This window comes from Ovis canadensis, chromosome 3 (genome assembly GCF_042477335.2).
Source record: "Ovis canadensis isolate MfBH-ARS-UI-01 breed Bighorn chromosome 3, ARS-UI_OviCan_v2, whole genome shotgun sequence".
NCBI lineage: Eukaryota > Metazoa > Chordata > Mammalia > Artiodactyla > Bovidae > Ovis > Ovis canadensis.
In genome coordinates, this window is record NC_091247.1 from 12,358,303 (window position 1) to 12,380,865 (window position 22,563).

The following is a 22,563-nucleotide window of genomic DNA, read 5'->3' on the forward strand; positions in this document are numbered from 1 at the left end:
GGAACAGGAAGTGCAGAGGACCTGGCTGCCACGCCACCCTAAGCTTTGCATGCATATCCCTCAGCCTTCAGTGAAGCTGCTTGGCATCTCTGGTCATCTACCCGCTTCCCCATACCTCTGGTCCCCGCTTGCAGTCTAGCCTGTTGCCTCACTGACTTTGACATTTCACCTCTGTGTGGCCTTAGGTAGTGCCTGTCTCCCCTCTCTGAGCCTGCTTTCCCAGCAGTGGGGAGACTGATTCTGACCTTGAAGGAATATTGAAGGAATGGTCCAAGGTGTGTCCTCCTTAGGGACTGGGGAAATCCATGCATTGGTTCTGGAATAGCCGACCCCTCCCACGTCCATCGCAGGACCAGAGAGATGAGCTCTTTGATCCTCATCCACTGCTTGATGTGACCCTGGGCAAGTCTTTGCCTCCCCTCGTCTGTGAAATGGAGTCATGACCCTCATTCCTGGCATGAGGCTTAAGGGCTGGCGAGTACACTGACTAGGCATCAGTTCACAGCAGGCCACAAGAGCTTTGGGCTCTGCGCCCCCTCATAGGCTGCCCCCGCCTCCACCCCTGCTTTACTATCTGCCCCAGCTCTGCGCCCAGCAGTGAAGCGTTCTCCACCCTGCAGCCCCGTGCTGGGTGCCCGCTCATCCATGCCACCCAGGTAATTAAGTTGATATTCCAGCACAGCTTCCCCTCCTGACCTTTTGGAAACAATGTGTTTTGCTGCATCAACAAATTAGCTGCAAATCAGATGCTGTTCTCATCAATGTGGATTTCATATCCAATGAACATACTCACCTGGTCCCCACAGCTGACAGATATAAACGCTGAGGGCCAGGCAGAGACTGGCAGAGGTCAAAGAGTCCCTCTCTTCCCTGGGACTTCATGTCAGTCACACTTTGGGGCTTACCCGCTCATGTCCACATCTCCCAGCAGTCACATGGTCAGCTGGTGAGTTGACAACATGGAGGCCTAGGCAGGCCATAGCTGGAAGAGAGTGTCTGTCCTTAGGAGCCCACCCAACCTCCTCCCATCCATCTTCTACGGCAAGAACACCAAAGGCCTCTGATATGTCCCTTCCTACCTGAATTCTTCCCACTGCACTCAGGAGAAAACCCATACTCCTTAAGCTGGCATTCAAGGCCTTAAATTATGTGACCTCCACAGGCCATTCCTCCCAACCTACCCCATCCTCATATTCACCCTCACTTAGTCTTGCTGGATCACTGTGGTTCCCATCTCATGCACTTAAATTCTGTACTACCTCCCATTAGATAGAAGAGCCCCTCCTTGGTACTTCCACACACCTCAGCACCCCTCTCTCCTCTGTGTTATAACCCCTCCATCAGAGTGGGAACCCCCTGAGGGCAGGACTGGGTCTTATTCACAATTGTGCCCTTTGCCTGTACAAAATATACTCCATTGTTTGTTGAATGAATCGAGATAAGAATATTCTTTGGAAAGCACTGGAAAGAGATGCTAAAATAAGGAAGGAAGGCAAGGATGTCAGTCATTCTCTCACCAGCCTGCTTTCTAAGGCACAGATCTCGTAACAGCAGAGTCCTACTTCAGAAAGGATATGGAGTAGAAAAACCAAATCAGAAAGGATTCCAGATGACTTTGGAAGTTTCAGCTGACAAGGATAGCACAATGGACTAAGAAAACCTGCTTGTTTTAGTCCCTGCTACTAGCTCTGTGACCTCATGTTAGTCACTTAACCTCTCTGGGCCGCCTCTTCTGCAGGGAAATAACCCTCCTCTAACTTGCCTCACCAGGGAATGTGAGGCTCAAAGGAAAGAAGAGAAGTAGAATTGCTTTGAAAGGAAAATACATCATGTAAATAGAAAAGATTAGTAAAACCCCAGTCCCTTTCAACAGCACCCTGCTCAAAGCACGCTTCCTTGGAAAGCCAAGATCCTCACATTCACAAGACTCTGCTGGGAAGACCTGTGGATTCAAGGGAGGGACAGAGGATCAGATGTTGTCATGTCATCAGCAGGTTGCCAGACCAGAGCCTCCCACAGCCGGCATGCCCTCCTATAGCATTCTCATGCCAGTGCTCATGACTCTGGAGTTATTTCCGTTTTACAGAAGACTTAACTGAGGCTTAGATTGAATAATGTGCCAAATGGCAAAGCCAGTATTGAACTCAACTAGAAAATGACAGAGCCGAATCATGAACGTGAGTCTTTCCAAAGTCTATTTCTTGGGGTTTTAGCAATGCTTTTTGTACTCTAAGAAAGGTATTTTTCTGAGAAGTAGGTCAAATTCCATTGAATCATATACCCTTTAAGGACAGACTGTCCTGTTCTCCTGAATTCCCAGGCCCTGGCCCCAGACAGTTGTTCCATCACTGCTTACAGGAGGACTTTCCACTCTGGGAGAGTGACTCTGCACCTGGACTCCACATGACTTTCAGAAAGGCAGGTGCCTGTGTTGGCCACTGAAACCTCCAGTGCCCCCACTGGAGTGCCAGATCAAGTGCCAGATCAACTGCTGAACATAACTCTTCTTAGCCAAAGATTGCCAAAGGCCCAGCCTTTTTAAACTCACTTAAGAACCAGCCATCCGTGTAGCCAGGGAATTGAGGATCACACGTGACGTGATTTCTCTGTAAAAGTGCCTGGACCTCTCGATTCTCTGCTCCAAGGCTCTTCTGGTTTTGTCTCCTCTTCTGCAGCTGTGGGAGGGGCCCTGGATTTACAGTCAAGAGGCCTGAGAGCAGGCCACTCTCCCTCCCTCCAGTCTGTGTCCCTATCCGCGGAAGGATAAGCTCCTGGCACTAGAGCCATGGAAGAAGCAGACAAGGCCGCCTGGACCTGGGACTTAGAGCATGGGTGGGGGTGGCGCGGGGGTTCCAGTTTGCTGAAATGACTTTCACTGAGTCTGGCCAGCAATGCAGTCCTCTCGGGCCTCACCTCAATCTATCGTAGCCCCACGTTCAGTCACTCCCTGATTCAGCTTCCCGAGCACTGGAGCCATGTTCTAGAGAACAGTGTGTTGAGTTGATTTTTTTCCTAGCTTCCCTCTGCACCCGCTCCTCCCGCCTAAGTCACCACCACTCCATGCTATGGCCTGTTCTAATTGTCCCCAGAGGACTCAGCTCTCCTCAGCCTGTGTCCCCCCTGTCCTGCCCCCCAGCATATTTGGGGAACTGCAACTGCTACAGCTCAGCAGCGCTCTTACCCTCTCCCATCCGAGAGGCAGAAGCTTCTTAGCAGCGCCTTGCCCTGGGGGAGCTGCTGTGATCCACCCAGTGTCCCACTCAGAACACATGTACCGCATTACCCTCTCTCAGTACCTATAAATCCCCCTGGTTTACTCTCCTGGTTTCTAGGTTGGGTGTGGTCAAGAGGCTGCTTTCCTCCCACCATTTATAAATTCGGTTGCGAAAGAGCTAATACTTCCTGATGACAATCAAAGCAAAATAATTACAGAATCTGGAGAACTGACATTGGTTGTATTTCTTCTACATGTGCCAGGAAGCTTCAGTCAGAAATCTTGCTGAGCACCTATTTATCCAGTACCACACTAGACCCCAGGATAAGCAGAGAAATGAGATGAGTGAGCTTATAACTACAATCTTTGTACCAAGAATACATGGCAGGCAGAGCATCTGACCCTCGCCACTCAGGGAAGGGCAGGGCTGGCCCCCTGGGAGAGGTGGTGCTTGAGACAGACAGCAAAGGATGAACAGGAGGCACCAAGAGTGAGACAAAAGGAAATGGAAGGTGTTTCAGGAGCAGCCTTCAAGAACACCTGAGCTTTCAGGGAGAGCAAGGGGATGAGTGGGGCAGGGTTGAGGGGAGAGAGGAGTTTGCAGAGGCTTATGTGTGGGGCCCAGACTCTGGAGAGCTTTGAACACTTCAGTCAGCATTTTCCAGGGAATATTTAACAGGTGTTATAGGGGATGTGAGTCTGTTCAAATAAATACGGGAAGCAGGACTTTTATGGGGCACGGGTGGGGGCAGGAAGAGTTAATAGTGTGTTGCCTGTTGAGGGTAGCGTTTTTATCACAAGGGTTGACAGGCTTTGCCGTGCTAACCAGCGTCGTGAATCTCCTAACAGAGCAAGACTCAACACTTCTCATGTCTGCCAGAGGAACCCCCTTTTCTTCTTTCATACAGTGCATCTCCCAGGATGGTATTTCTCAGAAGATAGCTCAGGAAATGCCAGCCTTCCCCTGGGAAGATTTAGGCTGGCAAAGAACATAATTGGGCATGTTTGGTGTTTTTTTTTTTTAAGTCCACTCTGGAATAAGATGGAAGATGGTTGGGCAGGGAAGAAGCTGGAGGGTGGGAAAGCTGCTAATGGTGATAGTTGCTGGCGTCTACTGGCCAAACATCATCTCATTGAGACTTTCTAACAGTCCCCTCAGGTGGGTAGTGCCATTACCTGCATTTACAGATGAGGAAAGTCAGGCTTGGATGGTTGAATCGCAGGCCACAGGGTGAATGGAGGGCTTGGGTTCAGTGTGAGACTGTCTGACCCCAGCGGTCGACTCCTAAACCCCCAGCCCCACTGCCACCCCTGCCGGCCAGGTCAGAGGTGACTAGTGGTGAGGGCTCTGGAGCTCAAGAAAGCGGCCACCCAGAAGCAGAGGGGTCGAGAGCAAGGGGAGCTGAAGACAATGAGGGAGCAGAGGGTGTGTGTGAGAGTTGAGGGCTTGGATGAGGACCACAGCCTGTGCACCTATGGGCAGCCATGCTCATCTCGCTGGGTGGCATCCCAACCCTTGACAGCCTCCAGCTGAAGAAGGGTCCCCGGTGTGGGTTCGCCGCCACTGCAAACTGCACAGGATCCAGGAAGCCAGGCTGATTTCCATCCAGATGTGCTCTTAGTGTGCCATGAGGGACCCCAGTTCTCCACTAGGTCTGTCAGCCCACTTTCTCCATAGGCCACTCTGACAGGCCCTGTGCTGGGCACCAGGGATCCAGGGACTCTGGAGACACAGCCTCTCCCTGCAGGAGTTGGGTGTGGAGAAGGAATTGTAAGGCAGGTGTGCTGTCTGGAGGACCACTCCAGCTCCAACCAAGTGAAGCCCTGAAGTGCTGTCCAAGAGAAATGTAACAGGAGCCACACATGCAAGCCACATATGGGATTCTAAATATTTTAGTAACTGTATTAAAAAGTAAAAAGAAACAGACATGATTAATTTTAATAATATATTTAACCAAAATATCCAAAACATTTTCATTTCAACATATAATCAATATAACAAGTTATTGAGATATCTTGCATTCTTTTTCAAACTAAGTCTCCAAAATCCGATGTGCATTTTACACTTAACAACACATCTTAATTTGGACTCACCCTGTGTGGCCATTGGCCCCTGTCATGGGAAGTGCAGGTCTGGACTTTGCAGCGTAATGATGGACCTCTGTGAACCACGAGGCTGATCGAAGAACCAATCAGAAGCCTCCCAGGGCTTGCCAAGTGTCTGTGACCTTGGTCTAGTGTGGACTTTACTCTCCTTGCACTGTTTTCATCTGCCCCACTGTCCAGGGCATCTAGATATCTGGGCAGGCTATTGAGAGGACAAAGCTTAACTTTCGACACAGAGGGTTCAAGGGGTGAGCCAAGAGATCTGCGCTCCACTGATTTTTATTCAAAAGCCAAGCATTTTGTGCAAATTGTATTTATTCATCAGACATTTATTGAGAAGATACATTTTCCCCAAGGTACAGGGATGAATCCCTCAAGGAAATGAACGTTTGAAGGAGTAGGAGGGCAGAGGGGCAGACACGGAGCGATAGTGGGTGATGAGTGAGAGCACTGGGGGACAGCACCCAACCTGGGCAGAGTCTCGAAGGACGAGCACAGTTTGTCAGGCAGATCAGGGTGGGGCGGGTCCTTCCACCTGCTGGGCAGGCATGAAGCAGGCCTGAGAGCCTCAGGCCATGCAAGGGTCTTTGAGTGAGCACAGGGGGCGGGGTTGGGGGGGAGGTTGGGAGGGGTCTGGGTAGGGCACGGCAGAGGCCAGGTCTTAGAGGATTTAGAATGCCAGCCTAGGGCCCTGGTGAACTGTCACCCCAGGACAGGAGGGGACAGCAGAGGTCTCAAAGCTGGGGGTGGCAGGGTCACACTGCATTTTAGAAAACCCCTCTCAGCCAGAGTAGAGAATGGCTGAGGAGCTCCAGGCGGGGGCCCTGCTGATAACAGTGATCCAAGCCGGAGGTGGAGGAGAGGGCCTCAGACATGGGGTGTGCAGGAGCCGGCAGCCAGCCATGGGAGCGGGAGGCATCAAAAATGGCCCTCGGGCTCTGGCTTGGGTGGCTGGATGCCCAGAGCTGTGTGTGGAAATGCGTCAAACCACCTCTGTGTGTACTGATTCCTTAAGTTTCCACTTTAATGCAGCCACAGAGACTCCGTCCCACTCGCCCGCCGCCTCCCAAGATACAGCGCTCGAGGCCCGTGAGTAGCCAGTGGTTCTGCCCTCTCACCTAACACTGCCTGAGCCATCTCCCCACCTGACTAAACCTCGGGGGTCTGAACTGAGCTGCCTTGCCAAGGAAAACCAGGAAGTGGGTTTTTCAGCTTCCCTCTGTGTGGCATGTACCCGAACTTGCATTTCCTGAGCTTCTGTCTCTTCTGAATCAGTTTGGCAACTTGCAGGTCGGAGCTGTAGGTAGCGGGGCTGCTGTGTGCTGTGTTTGCCGTGTGTGCCTGGTTTGAGCGCGTCTCCTAGTTTGAGCCACGTTGCTAGCCAGTGAGCTTTAAAGGCTGCAGCCGCCTCTTCCTCACAAAGGAAACAGAAGTCTGGCAGCAGGGGTCTCGTTGAGCCAGATCTTGGTTTGGAAACGCATTTGATGTCCCTTCCCAGGGGCGGACGCTACGCCCAGAGAATATCAAGCCGGCTCAGATGGAGACCAGTCTCCTCCTCTCCCGGGCCGCACGTGGGGCTCCACCTTCCCAAGCAAAGCTCCGAGGAAGGGCAGAAAAGCAGAACGAGATGTGATAAACCCACCAACACCGGGGAATGGGCAAGCAAGGGAGAGGGACCCATCCATGTCTTCTCAAGAGCAACGCCTTGGGAAAATACTGGGCCAGATCCGGCGTTCACCATCAGTGAAGTCCTTTTTCTTCTGAGCTAAGGTTTCAGTCATGCTGATAACTTTAGCAGCTTCCTTTAAAGTAGGAAGGAAACTGGCTGGGGCCACTGAGTGAGGGCTGCTGACCAAGAGAAGAGTTTCTCTGTTTCTTGTTCAAAGCAGCCACCACCCTTGCAGTCAAGCAAAAGGGGTCCGGTTCCAGCCCAGTGGCCGTCATGTTTCCCCACAAACCCGAGTCCCAGCCCCTCCTGCCCTCCCCACTGTGGTGTCCACATCCATCTTGAAAAGTGTGGCAGCTGAGGGGTGCAGATGACTGGGCTGAGCTCTGTCTGGCTTTTTTTTTTAAGAGTTTATTTGCATGAAGATCTGTTTGAGTCAGATAGCACCAAACCAGAAGTGGTTAGGAGTGCTCTCAAACTGTGTCTGTTTTGAATCCTTGTCACAAGTACCTAGTATTGGTTGGGTGGCCTTCTCTGCGTGGCTGTTGGAACATTCTGTGGCACTGTCTCCCCTCCCGTGTACCCTTCCCTCCCCTCCCATGTACCCTTCCCTCCCCTCCCGTGTACCCTTCCCTCCCCTCCCGTGTACGGAGGTGCAGGGCTGGGATGGAGGCAGCCATGACGCTGAAGTTCAACCACACGTGACAGAGCCATCCTGTACCCCAGTCAGACCATGGTCAGCACAGCTGTCGAGGGGCTGAAATGCTTCTACTTATTGTCACTGGGTGGGAGGCACAAACAGCAAAGAGAAACTGCTCTGGGGGACAGGAAGCCAACGTCCGGGTCAAGTGTTGTGTGATTTAGTGAGAATTTCAGCGCAGTCAGTAGCAACGTGGATCTGGGGAGTAGATCCGCATGGATCTTTGTGTGACTCTGGGCAAGTCCTGAAGCTCTCTCTGAGCCTCGCCGCTCTCTCTAATACACTCTTGTTCATGGAGGTGTTTTGTGAGCAGGAGTATAGACATCATTCGTAAGGCTCCTCGCACAGGGCCTGGGACGCAGTAGCAGTTCTTCTTCTTCTTAATAGATTTTTCAGTCTTAAAACTTGTAAGGAATGACCCAGTTTCTTAATCATTCACCTAGGATTTTCATAGTCAGCGAATCAGTCTTCGTCATATCATCCCAGCTGAGCCTCACAGAATCTCTATGAAGTAGGCCTCTCCTCCACCTGTTTTAAATGAGAAAACTGATGCTCAGTAACTTAACCCAAGTCCCTCAACTACACAAAGGGGTCACCAGACTCTAGAACCTGTGGTCTTTCATGCATACCAAGTTCCCTGGGCCCTCTATCTCCACAGAGTCCATCTTAGAACTTTAATCAGTGGTAGCTTGTGTTCCCTATGGAATCGCTACGGCAGGGTTAGGCCCTGGCAGGGGTGCAGAGGTGAGAAGAACTGACAGTTAGTGAGCACCTTGTATGTCCCTCGGACTGTGCTCCTCTGTCCTTACAACAACCCAGAGGAGGCAGATGCGATGCCCCCAGTTGGCAGCTGAAACCACAGAGATAATCAGAGGCCATGCTGGCCTTTGCGCCCAGGCCTGCCTCTCTGCCCTGCCTCTCCTCACTCCTCACCAAGCAGCCTCTCCCAAGCCAGAGTCATCCAGTGGCTAGCTCTAAGAAGTGCCTAGAGAGACCCAGGATCCAAGATGGCAGGGAATCTCTTAGTAGGATCCGGGGCAGGATTGCTCCCCTTGAAGGAACTCAGAAGCTGGAACTCAGCTACTTTTGACACCAGGTTGTGTAGCCAGTGTGAGGACCCAGACAGCCTGGGGGGTTGGGGTGTGGGGGGCTGGAATTCAGCCGCATCCCCCAGTGACTGAGGACTTGGGAAGGCAAATATTGCCCTGAACACTGAGTAGCAGCTGCTTCTGGCACTGCCCTACTGTGGGAGGTGACTGGCCTGGCACTCGGGGGTCTAGGATTATGAGACACTGAAGAGGCAGGTGGCCGAACAGAACTGATCCTCCTGGGCCTGGAAGCCAGAGAGGCCTGTCTTAGTTTCAGTCACAGTTTGGACACTTCTTCGCTGTGTGACGTGGGGCCATATGCATACCTTCTCTGAGCCTTAGTTTCATCATCTATAACATGGGTTGCTCTACCTACCTGTGGTGTTATAAGGTCATATATTTGTAGTACCTAGCACAATCCCTGGCAAGAGGTGGACACACGTAGCCCAGTCCTGCCCACCCAAATACCTTCATCCAAAGCAGGGTCATTGTGGGGCTAATGTGGGAGCCCTAGAAGTTCTGTGCTTCCTGGGCCTTGCGCTCCCCGGAGGTCTGGTCTGTGCACTCTGAGTGCCCTCATGCAAGCATTTCCACTGGGCACCCCTGCACATTAGGGGTGAACCTGGGAGATGTGGAGTGTGGGCCCCGTGGCTTCAAGGGCCTCAGAGATGACGGCCTGACAAGCTCCCATGTCAGGAGCCTCTGGCCTCTAACCGGGCTTTGCTGGGTCACTTAGCCGCAGGCATTCTCAGCAGAAGTATGGCCGTCAGCCCAGGGCAGTGGGAGTATGGGGGCCAGCATTCAGCCTTTCTGGAAGGAGCTTTGTAGCCTGGCACCTGTCGCTGGAGTTCAGATGTGACCAGAGGATTTAGATTTTCTTTGTAAAAAGAAGAGAAAGGAAAGAGCAGAAGAAAGCCTTGCCAGTGTCTGTGGACTCAGGGGAGTGGGCTGGGGTGTGCAGGGGAGAGGCAGGCTGTGGTCGGCCACATGTGAAGCGCTTTATAAGCTCTGTATTTATTATTTCTTGCTCACCATTAAAATCAAATGTACTCGGTGCTTTTGTATTCAATACACATTTAACCCTGCCGACTTAGATTTCTCAGGTTTTAAATCCAGTGGGGAATTGGCTGGTTTCCCAACTTTCCCCTCAAGTCCCCCTTGAACAGAGCTCTAAATCCCTGTTTAGCATTTTCTCCCCAGCGCGGCTGGGACCGGAGTGCTGGAGTGCTGGTGCGCCGGTCGCGTTGTGTGTGCGCATGGTTTCTTCCCTCATCCCCAGCCCCTACCCCTCCTAAGCACCCTGGAAAGATGGATCTGATCACTGAAATATGACGGGCCAGTTGTCTGCATCGTCTTGTGATTCGGGCTTAATTAAACCATTTTGTCTGTGTGTGTCTGTGCCTGATGTGGCTCTAGCTGTACGTCTGAGGCCGTGTGTGTGTGTGTGTGTGTGTGTGTGTGTGTGTGTGAGATCCGTGCATAGGCCTTGTCCTCCTGTGCGTGCCTCTGTGAGTATTTGTGAGACTGTGGGTCTGTTGGCATCTCCATGCCTCCGTGCATGTCTCTGGGTGGTTGTCCATGAGAATAATTTTGCGTCTGCTTTGTCCGCACCAGTCAGACGTGCGTCTGACTCTGGGTGTGCCTGCAGCCGTGCGGGTGACTGTCTCTGGGTCTGCCGAGCCTTTCTCTCCCTCCCCTGCCTTCGCTGCCGCCCTCCCCCTCACACCCCTCCCTCTCCCGCTCTGTCTGGTTTATCATCCCTAATGAAGCAGTCTTCTCCATCGATCCTGCTGATTGCCAACCCATTCCTTTTGTTTGTTGGCGCTGAGCCATTCAGCGGCACTCTGACAGCTCAGCTCGTCTAATTAGCTCTGTTGTTCTTTTTCCCCATGTTTCACCACGTTGCAAGTTCAGTTGAAGTTGCCACAAACTTAATCCCCCCATTTCAGCCACAAGTTCACATTCCTAACCCACCTCTGTTGTACGAGGAGCAGCTGTGGGCAGGGACAGGGGAACGGGCCTTACTATCTGACCTTCTCGAAGCCCCCACCCCAGGACCCCGAGGCAAGGCAGCAGTCGCCCCAACTGCATACCCTCTTTGTGGTGCAAAGTCAGGTGCAAACCAGGTGATCCTGCTTACCAGCTGCCAGAGGAGTCAGGCTCTGGGCTGGAAACCAGTTCAGGGTTAGTGGGTGGGGGACGGATCCACTCGGGTGCTCAGCAACCAGTGACTGGACGTCTGCGCCGTGGAAGGCACTGTTCTAATAGCAGTGATAATAATAGCAACGTCATTATGCGCTTCTTAGATTCCAAGCAGCAACATTCATTTCAAAAAATCCGGCTGAGGGGGTCACTAAAACAGGCATGGAGCGGAGTGCTAGGCAAGGGTGAGACCATCGTAAATCCATCTTCTAATTCAGAGATGCCCCCTGTCTTCCGTCTGTTATTGATAAGGTCACAGGGAAGCATGATGAGCTTGTATTGAGCCCCCACTGTGTGCCAAGCCCCATGCCAGCGCTTTGCCTCCGTGAGCTCATTGGATCGTCACAGTAACCCCTTAGCAGACAGCAAGTTCGGTGGAATGCACTTGGCTTTTACCACATCTCTGATTTGCCAAACCAGGCTGAGATCAAACTGGCTGTTCCACAGGAAAAACTCTGGTTAGATCAGATGTGCGGAGGCCTGAGGGCCTGATGAAACTCAGTGAAGACTTGTCTCTTGTGCAGCCAGCTCCTGTGGCCTGTATTCCGAGGGCATTGTGTTGTGTCCCCAGCAGTGTGGGGTTTGGGGCTGGGGGAGGTTCCAGAAGAGGGCACAGGGCTTGGAGCGTGCCTGTGCTCTCCGTCTCGGTCTTGTCCACTAACCTCAGCAACCGTGGCGTTGGCTGCAGTGGTCCCTCACCTGCAGAACAGGAGCAGCCCCCGCACTGGGCTGCTCAGTCCTTCTTACTGGCAACAAAATTCCCAGATAGGCTCTCTCCAGACCTCCCCTGGCATTGTACAGAGATGGTGGTGCCAAATTTAAAGCCAGTTAGTGTTGACTGGCCCAAACGAGTATTCTTTTAAGGACACCTAGAAATTCTTAGCCTAACTCTCATCACCGGCTCTAGTAGGAGAAGGGAGTGTCTTTTTATATGATCCCTCATCTTAGCCTTCAGAGGCCATAGGTAGGAAAAAACCACGGTGTCGCTGCAGTCTGGCTGTGAACCAGGAGGCTGTGCACTTCACCATCAATACCCCCAGCTCCGGCCCTTGAGCTTGTCTGTGTGGTGAGTGCAGTGGCCACACAGACTGTGTGAGGGTCCAGACCAAGCCTTGCACAGGGCTGCCCAGGGGAACAGAAGGAGGACTTTAATTGGTACCCTAATGCTGTTAGTATTTGCTTCTCCACCCTCCTACTTAGAGAGGAAAACAAGCATCCTATAATTCGGCTGTAAAAAAGAACAAAATAGGTATGTGTGCCCTAAACACAAAGTCTGAGTGAAACCTCCTTGTTCTACCAAACTGGTTTCCAGGTTCCAGGAGAAGGCAAGCAGGACTTACCATTAGGGCCTCTTTGTTCCGGGTCGTGCCCAGACAGTGTCTCGCTGAGCCCTCAGGGCAGCGCTACAAGGAGGCAGGTGGAACCACCCGCTGGGTGCAAATCAGGACACCCAGCCCTTCAGAAGAGCCTTTCTCCTTTGAGTAGGCCACAGATTCCAGTTCACAGGTCGGCCACCACTTCAACAGTCTCCATCATAAGCACAGCCTTTAAGTCTGTGCTCTGAAAATCCCTCAACGTTTGTTTTAGGGCTGCTTACCTGCATCTTGCAAATGTCCTTGAATGGCTTTTCCAACTCAGCCCTTCTTGGGGATTTTCCCCATGCCCATTCTAGGTGCGCCCTCCCCGTCCACACGTCGTTAAAAGACCGAAGAGCAACATCACAGTGGAAGCCCGAAGGACATCCGTCTCGAGCCCCGACCAGTGAGTACCCCGTCCTCCCCGCCCCTCTGTCTGCAGGAGCCCAGGGGGCCAGTGCTTTGTGGAGCCCACACGGCAGCCCTGGCCTTTGAAGGGCTTCCCCGGAGCCCTGAGCGGGTGTTTCACAAAGAGGTCAGTCGGGGAGCAGGGCTTGATCTTCAGTGTCGGTTCCGCTGACAGTTGTCGCACCAGCAGGAGGCCCCAGAGGCCAGGAAGCCGGGCACCGGGCTGGATTTTGAGTGGTGACACCCACGGGGTACTCAGACAAGCTCAGAAAGTGGTTCTCGGCTTTTTCTTATGCTAAAAATAGAGGGTTAGGAGGAGAGAGTTAGGAACCCAGTTGAGGGCACTGCCTACTTAATGAGGGCCAAGACCCATGGAATCTGGTGGGCTACAGTCCTTGGGACTGCAAAGAGTCAGACACGACTGAGCGACTCACTCGCACGCCACCTTCCTAGGCGTGGGCTGCTCGAGGGGGGTGCACCCAGGGCCATCCTCATCCACCGCCCCCCGCACCAGCACCTCTGCTCACCCGTGTCGTAGCGTTTAGCTCATTATGAGTCTGCTTTTCTAGCTCTTGGGCCCAGAGCTCCTCAGGACAGGCACTGGGTTTCATGCCCCATAGCAAGCAGAGGACCTGACTTAGAGTCATTCCCTGGGTAGACGTTGGGTAGATAAGGGGAACGCCAGGGCCAGAGGTGAGCAGTGTGGATGTGGGAGGCTTAGAGCTGTGCATGGCCCCGGCTTCAGCGCTATCTGGAAAAGGTGGCACCGCTTCCATCAGAGGATGCTGTCTGCCCTTGGTCCCCAAGGTGCACAGCCCCTGGTCTCTGCCCAGACAACTCAGCAGCTACACACCAGCTTCCTGTGATGCCCTGAAAAGTACATGAATCCACCTCGGGTTGTTGGGAGAACCAAAATCATTGCCCCTGGGACCCTGACGTCCCTTGGGTTAAGAGGGCAGTGCTCCTCTTGGCTGCCCTGTTTTCAGAAAAGTTCTCAGAGAAGGAAGTTAAGGGAGATGGCAGGTCCTAGCGAGAATAGGAGTCAAAAGGAAGCAGAAATTCCCAGATGCCAGGCTGCGGCCTAGCCCGCCTGCCATCCCACGTCAGTTCTTCCAGGATTCTCTGGTGTATCACTGGAGACTGTGGTGTGGTTACAGAACCAGCCTGCCTAGGAGGCCCTCAAACCTGTGTGTCTGTGTGTCTTGGGAGACGCACGGTGGTGGAGAGTTTGGAAGAGAGGACTCCAGAAGTCGGGTGTAGGTTTCTCTTGCGCTGTGCACAAAGGGAATGCGGATTGTTTCCCTGCCATGGATTATGATTGCCCCCTTGTGGAGAGAACGCAGCATCGCTTCAGAGTGCCTCAGAGCTCAGATTTCTCTTTCGAGGGGGAAGAAATGCGTCACTTTTCTTTAAAGAGTCATCTCTTTAAAACTGGACTAAATATTTTATTATCCAGTATATAATATTTTATGTACTGGATAGAGGGTCATGGGCCTGGAGATACTGAAAGGCAAATCCAGAATATCCTTGCATTGTACCAGAAACACCCCACACCAACACTTGCCAGCCTACCGAAAAGCGTTGCCCATTTGTGGCCAAGTTCGCGATTAGAGCTTGGACCTCCCCGCCACATGTATTTATGCTGTTGCTTTTCCAGCCCAGAGATAGAAGATTGCTTCGTCAGTGTGTGCACAGAGCCAGTGTCTGGTACCCCCATCATTCTGGTGATTACCAGAACTAGGTCGGTACCCCTTTGTGTTGTTTTGTTTTATTGCCTTGTTCTAGATTTCTTTTGGGGAAACATTTGAGGTTGAAATGAACCAGTGGGAGCAGGGTTGGCTAGTTTAGTGGGCTGGAAAACTGGCAGTTATAGAAAACAAATGGCAAGTTCTCTGTGATCACACATAACGATGCTCCACCATAACAGTGCTCCACCAAATAGTGCTCCACCATAACAGTGCTCCACCGTAACAATGCTCCACCGTAACAATGCTCCATCAATGCTCCACCGTAGGAGTGCTCCACCAGTGCTCCACCAAAACAGTGCTCCACCAAACAATGCTCCACCATAACAGTGCTCCACCGTAACAGTGCTCCACCAAACAGTGCTCCACAGGAGATAAGGAGGTATATTTTAGAACATCATTCCAAGAATTTCTGTTCCCTTTTTTCTTTTTATGGGGGGAGGGAGGGCAGGGCTGCATTCCTATAACGCCAGCGACGTTTCTGGTATAAGCCGGGTGTTCCCTGCGTCTCTTCCCATGCTGCCTTCTCCCTGCCCCAGCCCCCCGTTGTGCTCCACTTCCAAATGCCATGTCACAACAGCACTTGGATGTGTTTTTCTCAACTGTCATCAGCTCCAGCTGGCAAGACCAACTTCTTGAAACACAGGAAGCATCCAGCGGAAAATATTTTAATAAAACAGACTCCTCATAAAATGTTGTTTTGGGGGGAAGAACCAGCCCCCCCCAATCTGTCAGCATTGTGTCGGGAGACACGAGAAGACAAGCCGGCGGGCAGGAGCCACATCCTAATGGGGCTTTGTTGCGGGTGGTTCAGTGCTGGGCACATGAACTCAGTGCCTGGCCCTTTAATCTGGCCTGGATTCTCTTGAATCACAATCTTTGTCTCCGCTGGGAATATCAGAGTGCATCAGAAACTTGGAGGATTTTTGGCAGCAGAAAGAGACACAGGATCTTTGAAGTAGAGGGCAGGATTTGGTCCTCCTGACTTCTTGCCCCAACTCTTACTGCCAAAAAGCACATTAAATAATTAACTGTGGGGACCACAAGATGGAGCTGATTAAGAATAAGTCGGTTTCCACGGCCTGCTGTGGCAGCGGCATCTGGAATTCATCGAGCCCGCTAGCCCTGCCGGCAGCCCTGCTGGCCGCTGCCTCCATCGAAGTCCATTTGTTTGCTTTCCAGCTTGTGTCCATTCTTGCATCCGTTCATCCCACAAACATCTTCAAAAACCTACCAGGTGTGAGCTTCTTAGGATTTTCAAGGGTGCCCTAAAGGGAATCCCACTGCTAAATTTTGTTGACTTGCATTTTCCCAAAGCAAAATGTTTCCTGTGTTAAATTTTCTTCCCCAATGAAAAGTAGGTGTCCTAGCCCCTCAAAACCATTTGATGGCGATTGGAAGAATCCTTTAGGAAGTCTTCTGGGGATAACATTTCCCTCTGTTTTTCAGTTAACATTAGCTCATTAATATTCAGTGATGACTTCTTGAGAAGTATTAGCTGGCTTACATTATTATTCACAGCAGGACTGATGGTATGCCCCAAGGATCCCCTAGGGTAAGAGTTAGAATTAGGAGGAATCGGATGGAATGGGCTGTGGGTCAGAGGCCAGTTGGCAGCAAGTACAGTGGAGCTGCTGATGTGTTTCTAGGCCCTCTTAGGCATCCCTTCCAGAGAATGGGAACTCAGGCTCAGAAAGCGAATGACCCAGGGTTCCAGGTCATCCAGTTAGAACGTGGCAGGGCCAGGGCCCAGTTTCTTCTCTCAGTTGTGCTGTGCTGCCCAGGGGGGTCCATTGTTCTCCTGGCTTTGCCCAAAGAGCTCCGTGTCCTGAGGTGTCTTGTCCTGCACGCTACCTTCCTCTCTACTTCCCTGGGGTTGGGAACCAGAGCTGTTCAGTCCTCTTCCAGCCCAGGAGGCAGTGTTCTCTGGTGGCTAAGTGTTTCTATCTGGGGAAGGAAAGAGAAGTAAGAGAAGTAACATTTACTGAACATCCCTGAAGATCGTGAAGGGTGGGTAGTGGCTTTCCCATTGAACAGATGGGGAAACTGAGGCTCAGAGAGGCTTTCCACAACTTGCCCAAGGTCTGGGGCCTGGAAAATGGAGAGATTGTCTCTCCAATGACAGGCCCAGTCCTTTCTTCTGCAGCATCCAGCCCTTTTAGTTAAGAACCTAATTATGACTATGAGGATGATGGCGGCAGCAGTAGGCACACTGAGGTCACAGCTCCCCACCCCGTTAAAGGTAGGCTTTGGTTACTTCAGCGGGAGCATGCATGGCTCCCAGGCCCCACCTTATCTTCCCTCCGGCTTGCTAGATATGGGGCAATTTCCCATCCAACCTAAGGCTTAGAAAAAGTCGATAGCAAGCTGTAAAAGGCAGCACTGTGCTCAGTACTGCCCGCCCCTCAGGACCACACAGCAAGCAGAGGCCAAAGGAAAGAGATGACCTACTGGTCCCCAGGTGCTTCCCTTTCATTCGCAAAATTTCATTCTGCTGTGAGAGTTGGGAGGGAGACAGTTACGAGCAGTCTCCACCTTATTTTAAATCTTCACAATAACCTGGAAGGATAGGGCTGTCTTCTGAGTCCTAGCGGTGACAGAGCTTGTGCTCGTCATCGATCTGAGGTATGCCCAGTCCTGGCCAGCCGCAGAGACCGAGCTCTTTCAGTGCATACCTTGTCTGCTAAAGGTGACACACAGAGCACCCTCCAGTCTCCTGAGTCTTGACTGGCTGTAGGCTGGATATTTGGAGTTCCAAATAAGTAACTGAGAATAGTCCATGTTCAGCCACCAGGGGCCTGTAAGCCATTGCCCTGGCATTTTTCTGGCCAGATCCATGTAAAAAACTGCTCTTTATCAGTAATTTTCTTTGTTTGTAAAAATAACCCAGTAGCCTTACAGGTGATCTGGAAGTTAAGGAAGAGAGACAAGTTCATTCTGAATCCCACTACTTCAGTTCAACCACTTATTAGCATTTCTGCAGATTCCCATTCAGTCTTTTTTCTAGATGTATCTTGCAGAGCTGCCAGCCTCCTTGCAATATCCCATTGTACACTGGACTTCCAGGAAAGTCTGTCCTTAGCCACTCTTGTAGGCCAATATCCCCATGTCCTTGTTAGCCCCGTGGTGACCATGGAATGGAAGATCCCAGTGTGTTTCTGTGTGGTCTGCCTGACCACACCCGCTATATGGGATTTATAAACTGTTCCAGTTTTTCACAAATGCGAAAAATGCCAAAGTGAATGTCCTTGTCCTCCAAGTTTTCTTAAAAGAACAACTACCATTAACTGAATACTGCATGCTAAGCATTTTACAGACATTGTTTCACTAAATCCTCACGGAAATCTGGGGGGGGGGGGGGTAGGTATCATTAGCTCTGTTGTATAGAAGTAGTAGCTGTGACTCCAAGAAGTGCTGGCTGCCCTTGGTCACACAGCTAGGTAGTGGCAGAGCTGTCCGTAACACCAAAGACCAACCCTTAACCAGTCTTTTTTTTTTTTTTTTTTGATGTGGACCATTTTTAAAGTCTTTATTGAATTTGTTACTACTGCTTCTTATTTTGTTTTGATCTTTGGCCTCAAAGCATGTGAGATTCAAGGCACATGGAATCTTAGCTCCCCGACCAGGGATGGAACCCACACCCCCAAGTCTCAACCACTGGACTGCCAGGAAAGTCTGTCCTTAACCAGTCTTATAGACAGATTTCTGTTCTGTGTTGCTAAATAACTTTCTGAAAGAATCACACCACTTTACACTCCCATCAGAACCGTGGACTCCCCTGGAATCTGGGTCCCAGAGACCTATCGGGACGTGCAGCTGGCCCTAGAAATCCTTCTGGACGAGGAGTATTTCTGCAGGTGCTGCTGGCTGGGCAGGCAGTGTGTGCACCAAACGGCCAGCCCCGACTGCTCAGGAATTGGAGAGTCTGCTCATCTGAATTGCACTGCGTGACCCCAGTACCCAAAGCCCCCGAAGATTAAAGTAAGATCAGAAGAAGCTGCCAGAAGCATTTAGTGAGAGCTCTGCCCAAAGACCAGGTCTCAGAACACTTTACAGTCGTATCTCTTCAAGCTGGTTGCACACATGCTCTGGCAGGAGATGACGTCTGCTTCACCCCCACTTCCCCTGCCCTCATGCTTTCTCCTTGGGCTCAGCACTGCCTCTGGCCAAGGATCACAACCAGAGCCCCTCTGCCCCCTGCCCAGACCCAGAGCTACCCGAGGGTGAGGGCCTGGTGTACAGGCCTGGCTTGGCATCCGCAGACTTGGGCAGCATCCTGGCCCACCAGCTGCCAGACCGAGACATTGCACAACTCTCTTTGCTATCTTTTTTTTTTTTTTTTTTTTTTTGCAATACCTGTTAACATCCCAAAGAACACAGTCTGGGAAGCTGCCCATAGGAGCCGTGACTGCTGCAGCCTGCCTCCTCCCAAGCCCGCAATACCCAGGACTTCCCCTGACGAAGGCATGACCTGCCGTGTTGTGTACCACCGCATGCCACGTGCACACACTCACACACACCCATAGTCGGTAAGCAAGGCAGGGCTGTGTGACCATCAGCCTTGACTCTTCAACTTCAAGACCAGAGCCTGGCCCAGCTCTGCTCAGGGATATTTACTGAATGAGTGAACGGAGGAAACCCTGAGGGCAGGTTATAGCCCAGCATCCTGGAGATGGGGGCGGGTATCAGTTAACAACCACAGATGTGTAAAGAGCACCTGCTATGAGCCAGGTGTGATTAGCAGGCTTAGCAGCACCTGCCTGGCCTGGCCCTCTAAGAGCTAGAAACTGTAATCAGCCCCGGGAGCAATCTCCAGGGTGCCAGCTGGGCCCTAGGACCCAGGGGGTGGGGGCAGCTTCCTGGGCACTATGGCCTGGCAAGCCGCCAGGAGACCAAGCAGGCGGGTGCAGACTCAATTAGCAAGGCAAGAGGCTCCTGACCCGACTTGGCCCCTGCCCCCTCTCCACCGGTGAGTTTTAGGCCCCAGAGACAAAGCCAAGACAGAAGCCAGGCATGAAGCCTGAGCCCAGACTGGAAAAGCAGGAGCTGCCGCAGGGCCCTGGCATACACAGCAGCCCAGGAAGACACAGGAACCCCTCGTGTCAACCACTTCCACCTACCACCCGGAAGGAGGGACTCTCCCAGGAACGGTCACAGTGAGGGATTAGATGCAACTGAAAAGCCAAGCCTTTACGATGCCTTCAGACACGGCACCCCCTCCTCAAGATGTCACTGAGCTCAGGCTCCTCTGAAAGGCTCTGCCACACCAACAAGCACCCTCCTCAGCCCAGATTCCACGTCACCACTTCCCAAGCGCCTGTTCTGGGCCCAGTACTTAGACATGTGTCATCTTGGTTAGCCTCCCCTGCTCCCCCAAAGTCTCAGTAGTGAAGGCATTGTCAGCCCACCCAGCCACGGGGGAACCGAGACTCTGACAGGTGGAATGACCTGCCCTGGCTCCAGCACACATACGCAGGCCCACTGGCTCCCACATCCACATCCGCTGCTTCCACACCAGACACCTTCCCACAACTGCTGCCGCAGTCCCTAGAATAGACTTGCACTCTTGGCAGGCAGAGACTGTCCTTAGGATGAGGGATGGGTGTTTCTCAGCATCTACACAATTTATCTTCCAGGTAAGGAGAGCACCCCCAAGGTGTCCCCTTCCCCGTCTTCCCTCCAGCAGAGAGCATGAAGGGTGGGAGAGTGGAGCCAGGCCTCTCTGCCTGCATCAGTGTCCACCCGGCACCAGGGAAGGGCTCCTCAGTGTGCTGGGTGTGGATGTGGACATGAGAAGTTCACACTAGTGATCTTTGTGGGAGGAAGGCAGATAGACAGACACAGGTTGATAAATAAGTGGATGGATGAATGAAGGTTAGAAAGACAAAAAGGCATAACTAACCCAGGAGACGGAGATGAGGGCAGTGGAGCCAGTAAGTCCCCCGTGCCGCCTCCCCAGGCCACCACCGCCCCCTCCCCCTCGACCTCACACCTGGCCGTCAGTCCTCATGCTGGTGGAAGGCTCTCCACCACCTGGTCCCTGCCAGCCCCACCTGCCACCCTCAAGCTCCCGTGCCCACTCCTCCACAGAGACACCTCCAGGCTACTGTATAGCCTCTGTTGGACTCACGATTAAAGCCCAGCCCCCATGTCACTTCCCATGTGGCACCTTGTCCTGGGGCCCCTGAGCCAGGCACAGGCACCACTGTGCTCTGGCAGGGCAAGTCCCCAACAGGATGGAAAGGCCCTGGCCTCACACTTACCCATCCACCCTCGACCAGTCCACAGGACAGGAAGACACCTTTTCACCACAGCAGCCAGTCTCATTACTGTTCTTAAGTAGATATTCACCTACCGCTGAGAACAAAGACCGTGTGTCCAGCAGGTTCCCATATCTGTCTTTAGTTTTTCCTGGTTAGCAGTCCTAGCCTTGCCCCAGGCACACGGAATAGCTCCAGTGGACGTTCCAGAGCTTCCCTTATGGGTCCTACACCAAGCTCGTCTCTTCCATAGAAGAGACTTGCTTCAGAGCCCTTTTCTCTGTTTTTAACCCACACATGTGCTAAGGTGCCCTCCAGAGTATCGGCCCTATGTAGCAGTGCTGGCAGGGAGGCATGGCAGCATCTCCAGATGGGGGAGCTCTCAGGTGACCCTGATGTGCTGAGACGTGCCCAGCTGGAGACCAGCAACCTTGACTGGGAAGATCTTTGAAGGCAGGACCTCCCTATTCGTCCTTGAACACCCAGGGGAGACTCTGAACAGGGTGGAGAGGCGCAAAATCTTTTTGTCGGCAGGTGAGCGTAGCATCTGGGCAGGAGCTAAGCATGCACTGGGTACCGTGTGAAGCTCTTCACGAGTGTCCTCATTCAGCTGTTGTGATAAGACTAACAAGAGGGCTACAGAATCTCCATTTTGCAGATAAGAAACTGAGGTTCAGGGAGGTACAATAACGGTCCCGAGGTCAGTCTGGCTGGCACTTTGGGGGAGGGTGGACAGATGGGCCTTGTCGTGGGGCCTGTCCCTGCCCAGCGGCCCAACAGGAGCCTTGTAATCAGTGGACGCCAGAGTGGCCAAGACCTTTAAAAGTAAAGATCCTTTGTGCTGGAATGAAATGATCCTTTAAAACATGATCACCAGCTCCCCTCATTCGTTACCTCTGGAGACCAAGTCCTTGCTGATTTTTTCCCCTTCTTTATCTCAAGTACATTTAAATGTCAATTAAATTTGAAATATCTACATTTGTCAGCATTTCATTGTGGGCCAGCGTGACGTGCTGCTGATTTGTCCACGCAATGTGACACATGAAGAAAGCTCTCGAGATGCAGATCTTCCTCATTAAAAAATAAGCCCGTGCGGTCCCGGCACGGCAGAGAGCCACAGAGCACGTCCCTGCTTCCTGACGCCGTGTCTCTGACATGGTATTTAAAAAGGAACAGCCGCGCCTGTCACCACTGTCACACGCGTGCGCTAGCCAGCGACACGTTACACCAAACATTAGAGAGGGTTCGGGGAGTCATCTGCATGGGAACTCCGCGCCGAGATGAGGTGGGCAGAGGCGGGAGCAGCCGTGGGAGACGCTAGGGTCTCAATGTGATGGACAGCGGGCCTTTCTTTCTCGCCAAGACTCCAGCAGCCCTCACTGGGTAGCCAAGTTTGCCACGACCTGCCTTTTCACAGACAGCTCTTTGTGTGTAATAAAATCCAGGCAAGTGGTGGGTGGCAGACTGCAGGGTAGTAGCTGAATTGGGTTAATGAGGGAAGAGGTATGCTTTTTTTTTTTTTTCATATTCTGCCTTAAGCTAATAAAAAATTTAAACCTGGACGTATTCGACGGTTCATCCTTTATCTCTGACAAATATCTGACTGTATGTTTCATGGGCAAACATGAGCAGCTGAATTTAAATAAGTTTATTTTGAAATCTCACCTTTTATCAAAAGTGGAAGGAGAAACACACAACCCCTTATTTCATTGTTTCAGATCCACAGAACTAAAGAGGATCACAAAATAGTTTAGATCCAAACTACTTAGTTGAGTGGTTTGGCAGATCCAAATTCCATTCTCTGCCCTTAGCTGCTGTG

The 22,563-nt window shown here is 52.0% G+C and overlaps 1 protein-coding gene across 12 annotated transcripts in view; it reads left to right on the top strand.

Moving 5' to 3' along the window:
* The window catches only part of DENND1A (DENN domain containing 1A), a 538,527-nt gene that overhangs the window by 504,065 nt on the left and 11,899 nt on the right, over positions 1–22,563 (top strand). For 4 of the 12 annotated variants that reach the window (XM_069582473.1, XM_069582475.1, XM_069582478.1 and 1 more), the window contains 2 exons: positions 6,353–6,409; positions 12,649–12,737. The exons of 1 other annotated variant lie outside the window; for it this stretch is intronic. In XM_069582473.1, coding sequence (XP_069438574.1) covers positions 6,353–6,409; positions 12,649–12,737 — 146 coding nt within the window. Of the gene's footprint in view, positions 1–6,352; positions 6,410–12,648; positions 12,738–14,396; positions 14,594–14,753; positions 15,529–22,563 lie in introns of those variants that run through there. 7 more of the 12 variants (XR_011255499.1, XM_069582474.1, XM_069582476.1 and 4 more) reach the window with 4 other exon arrangements.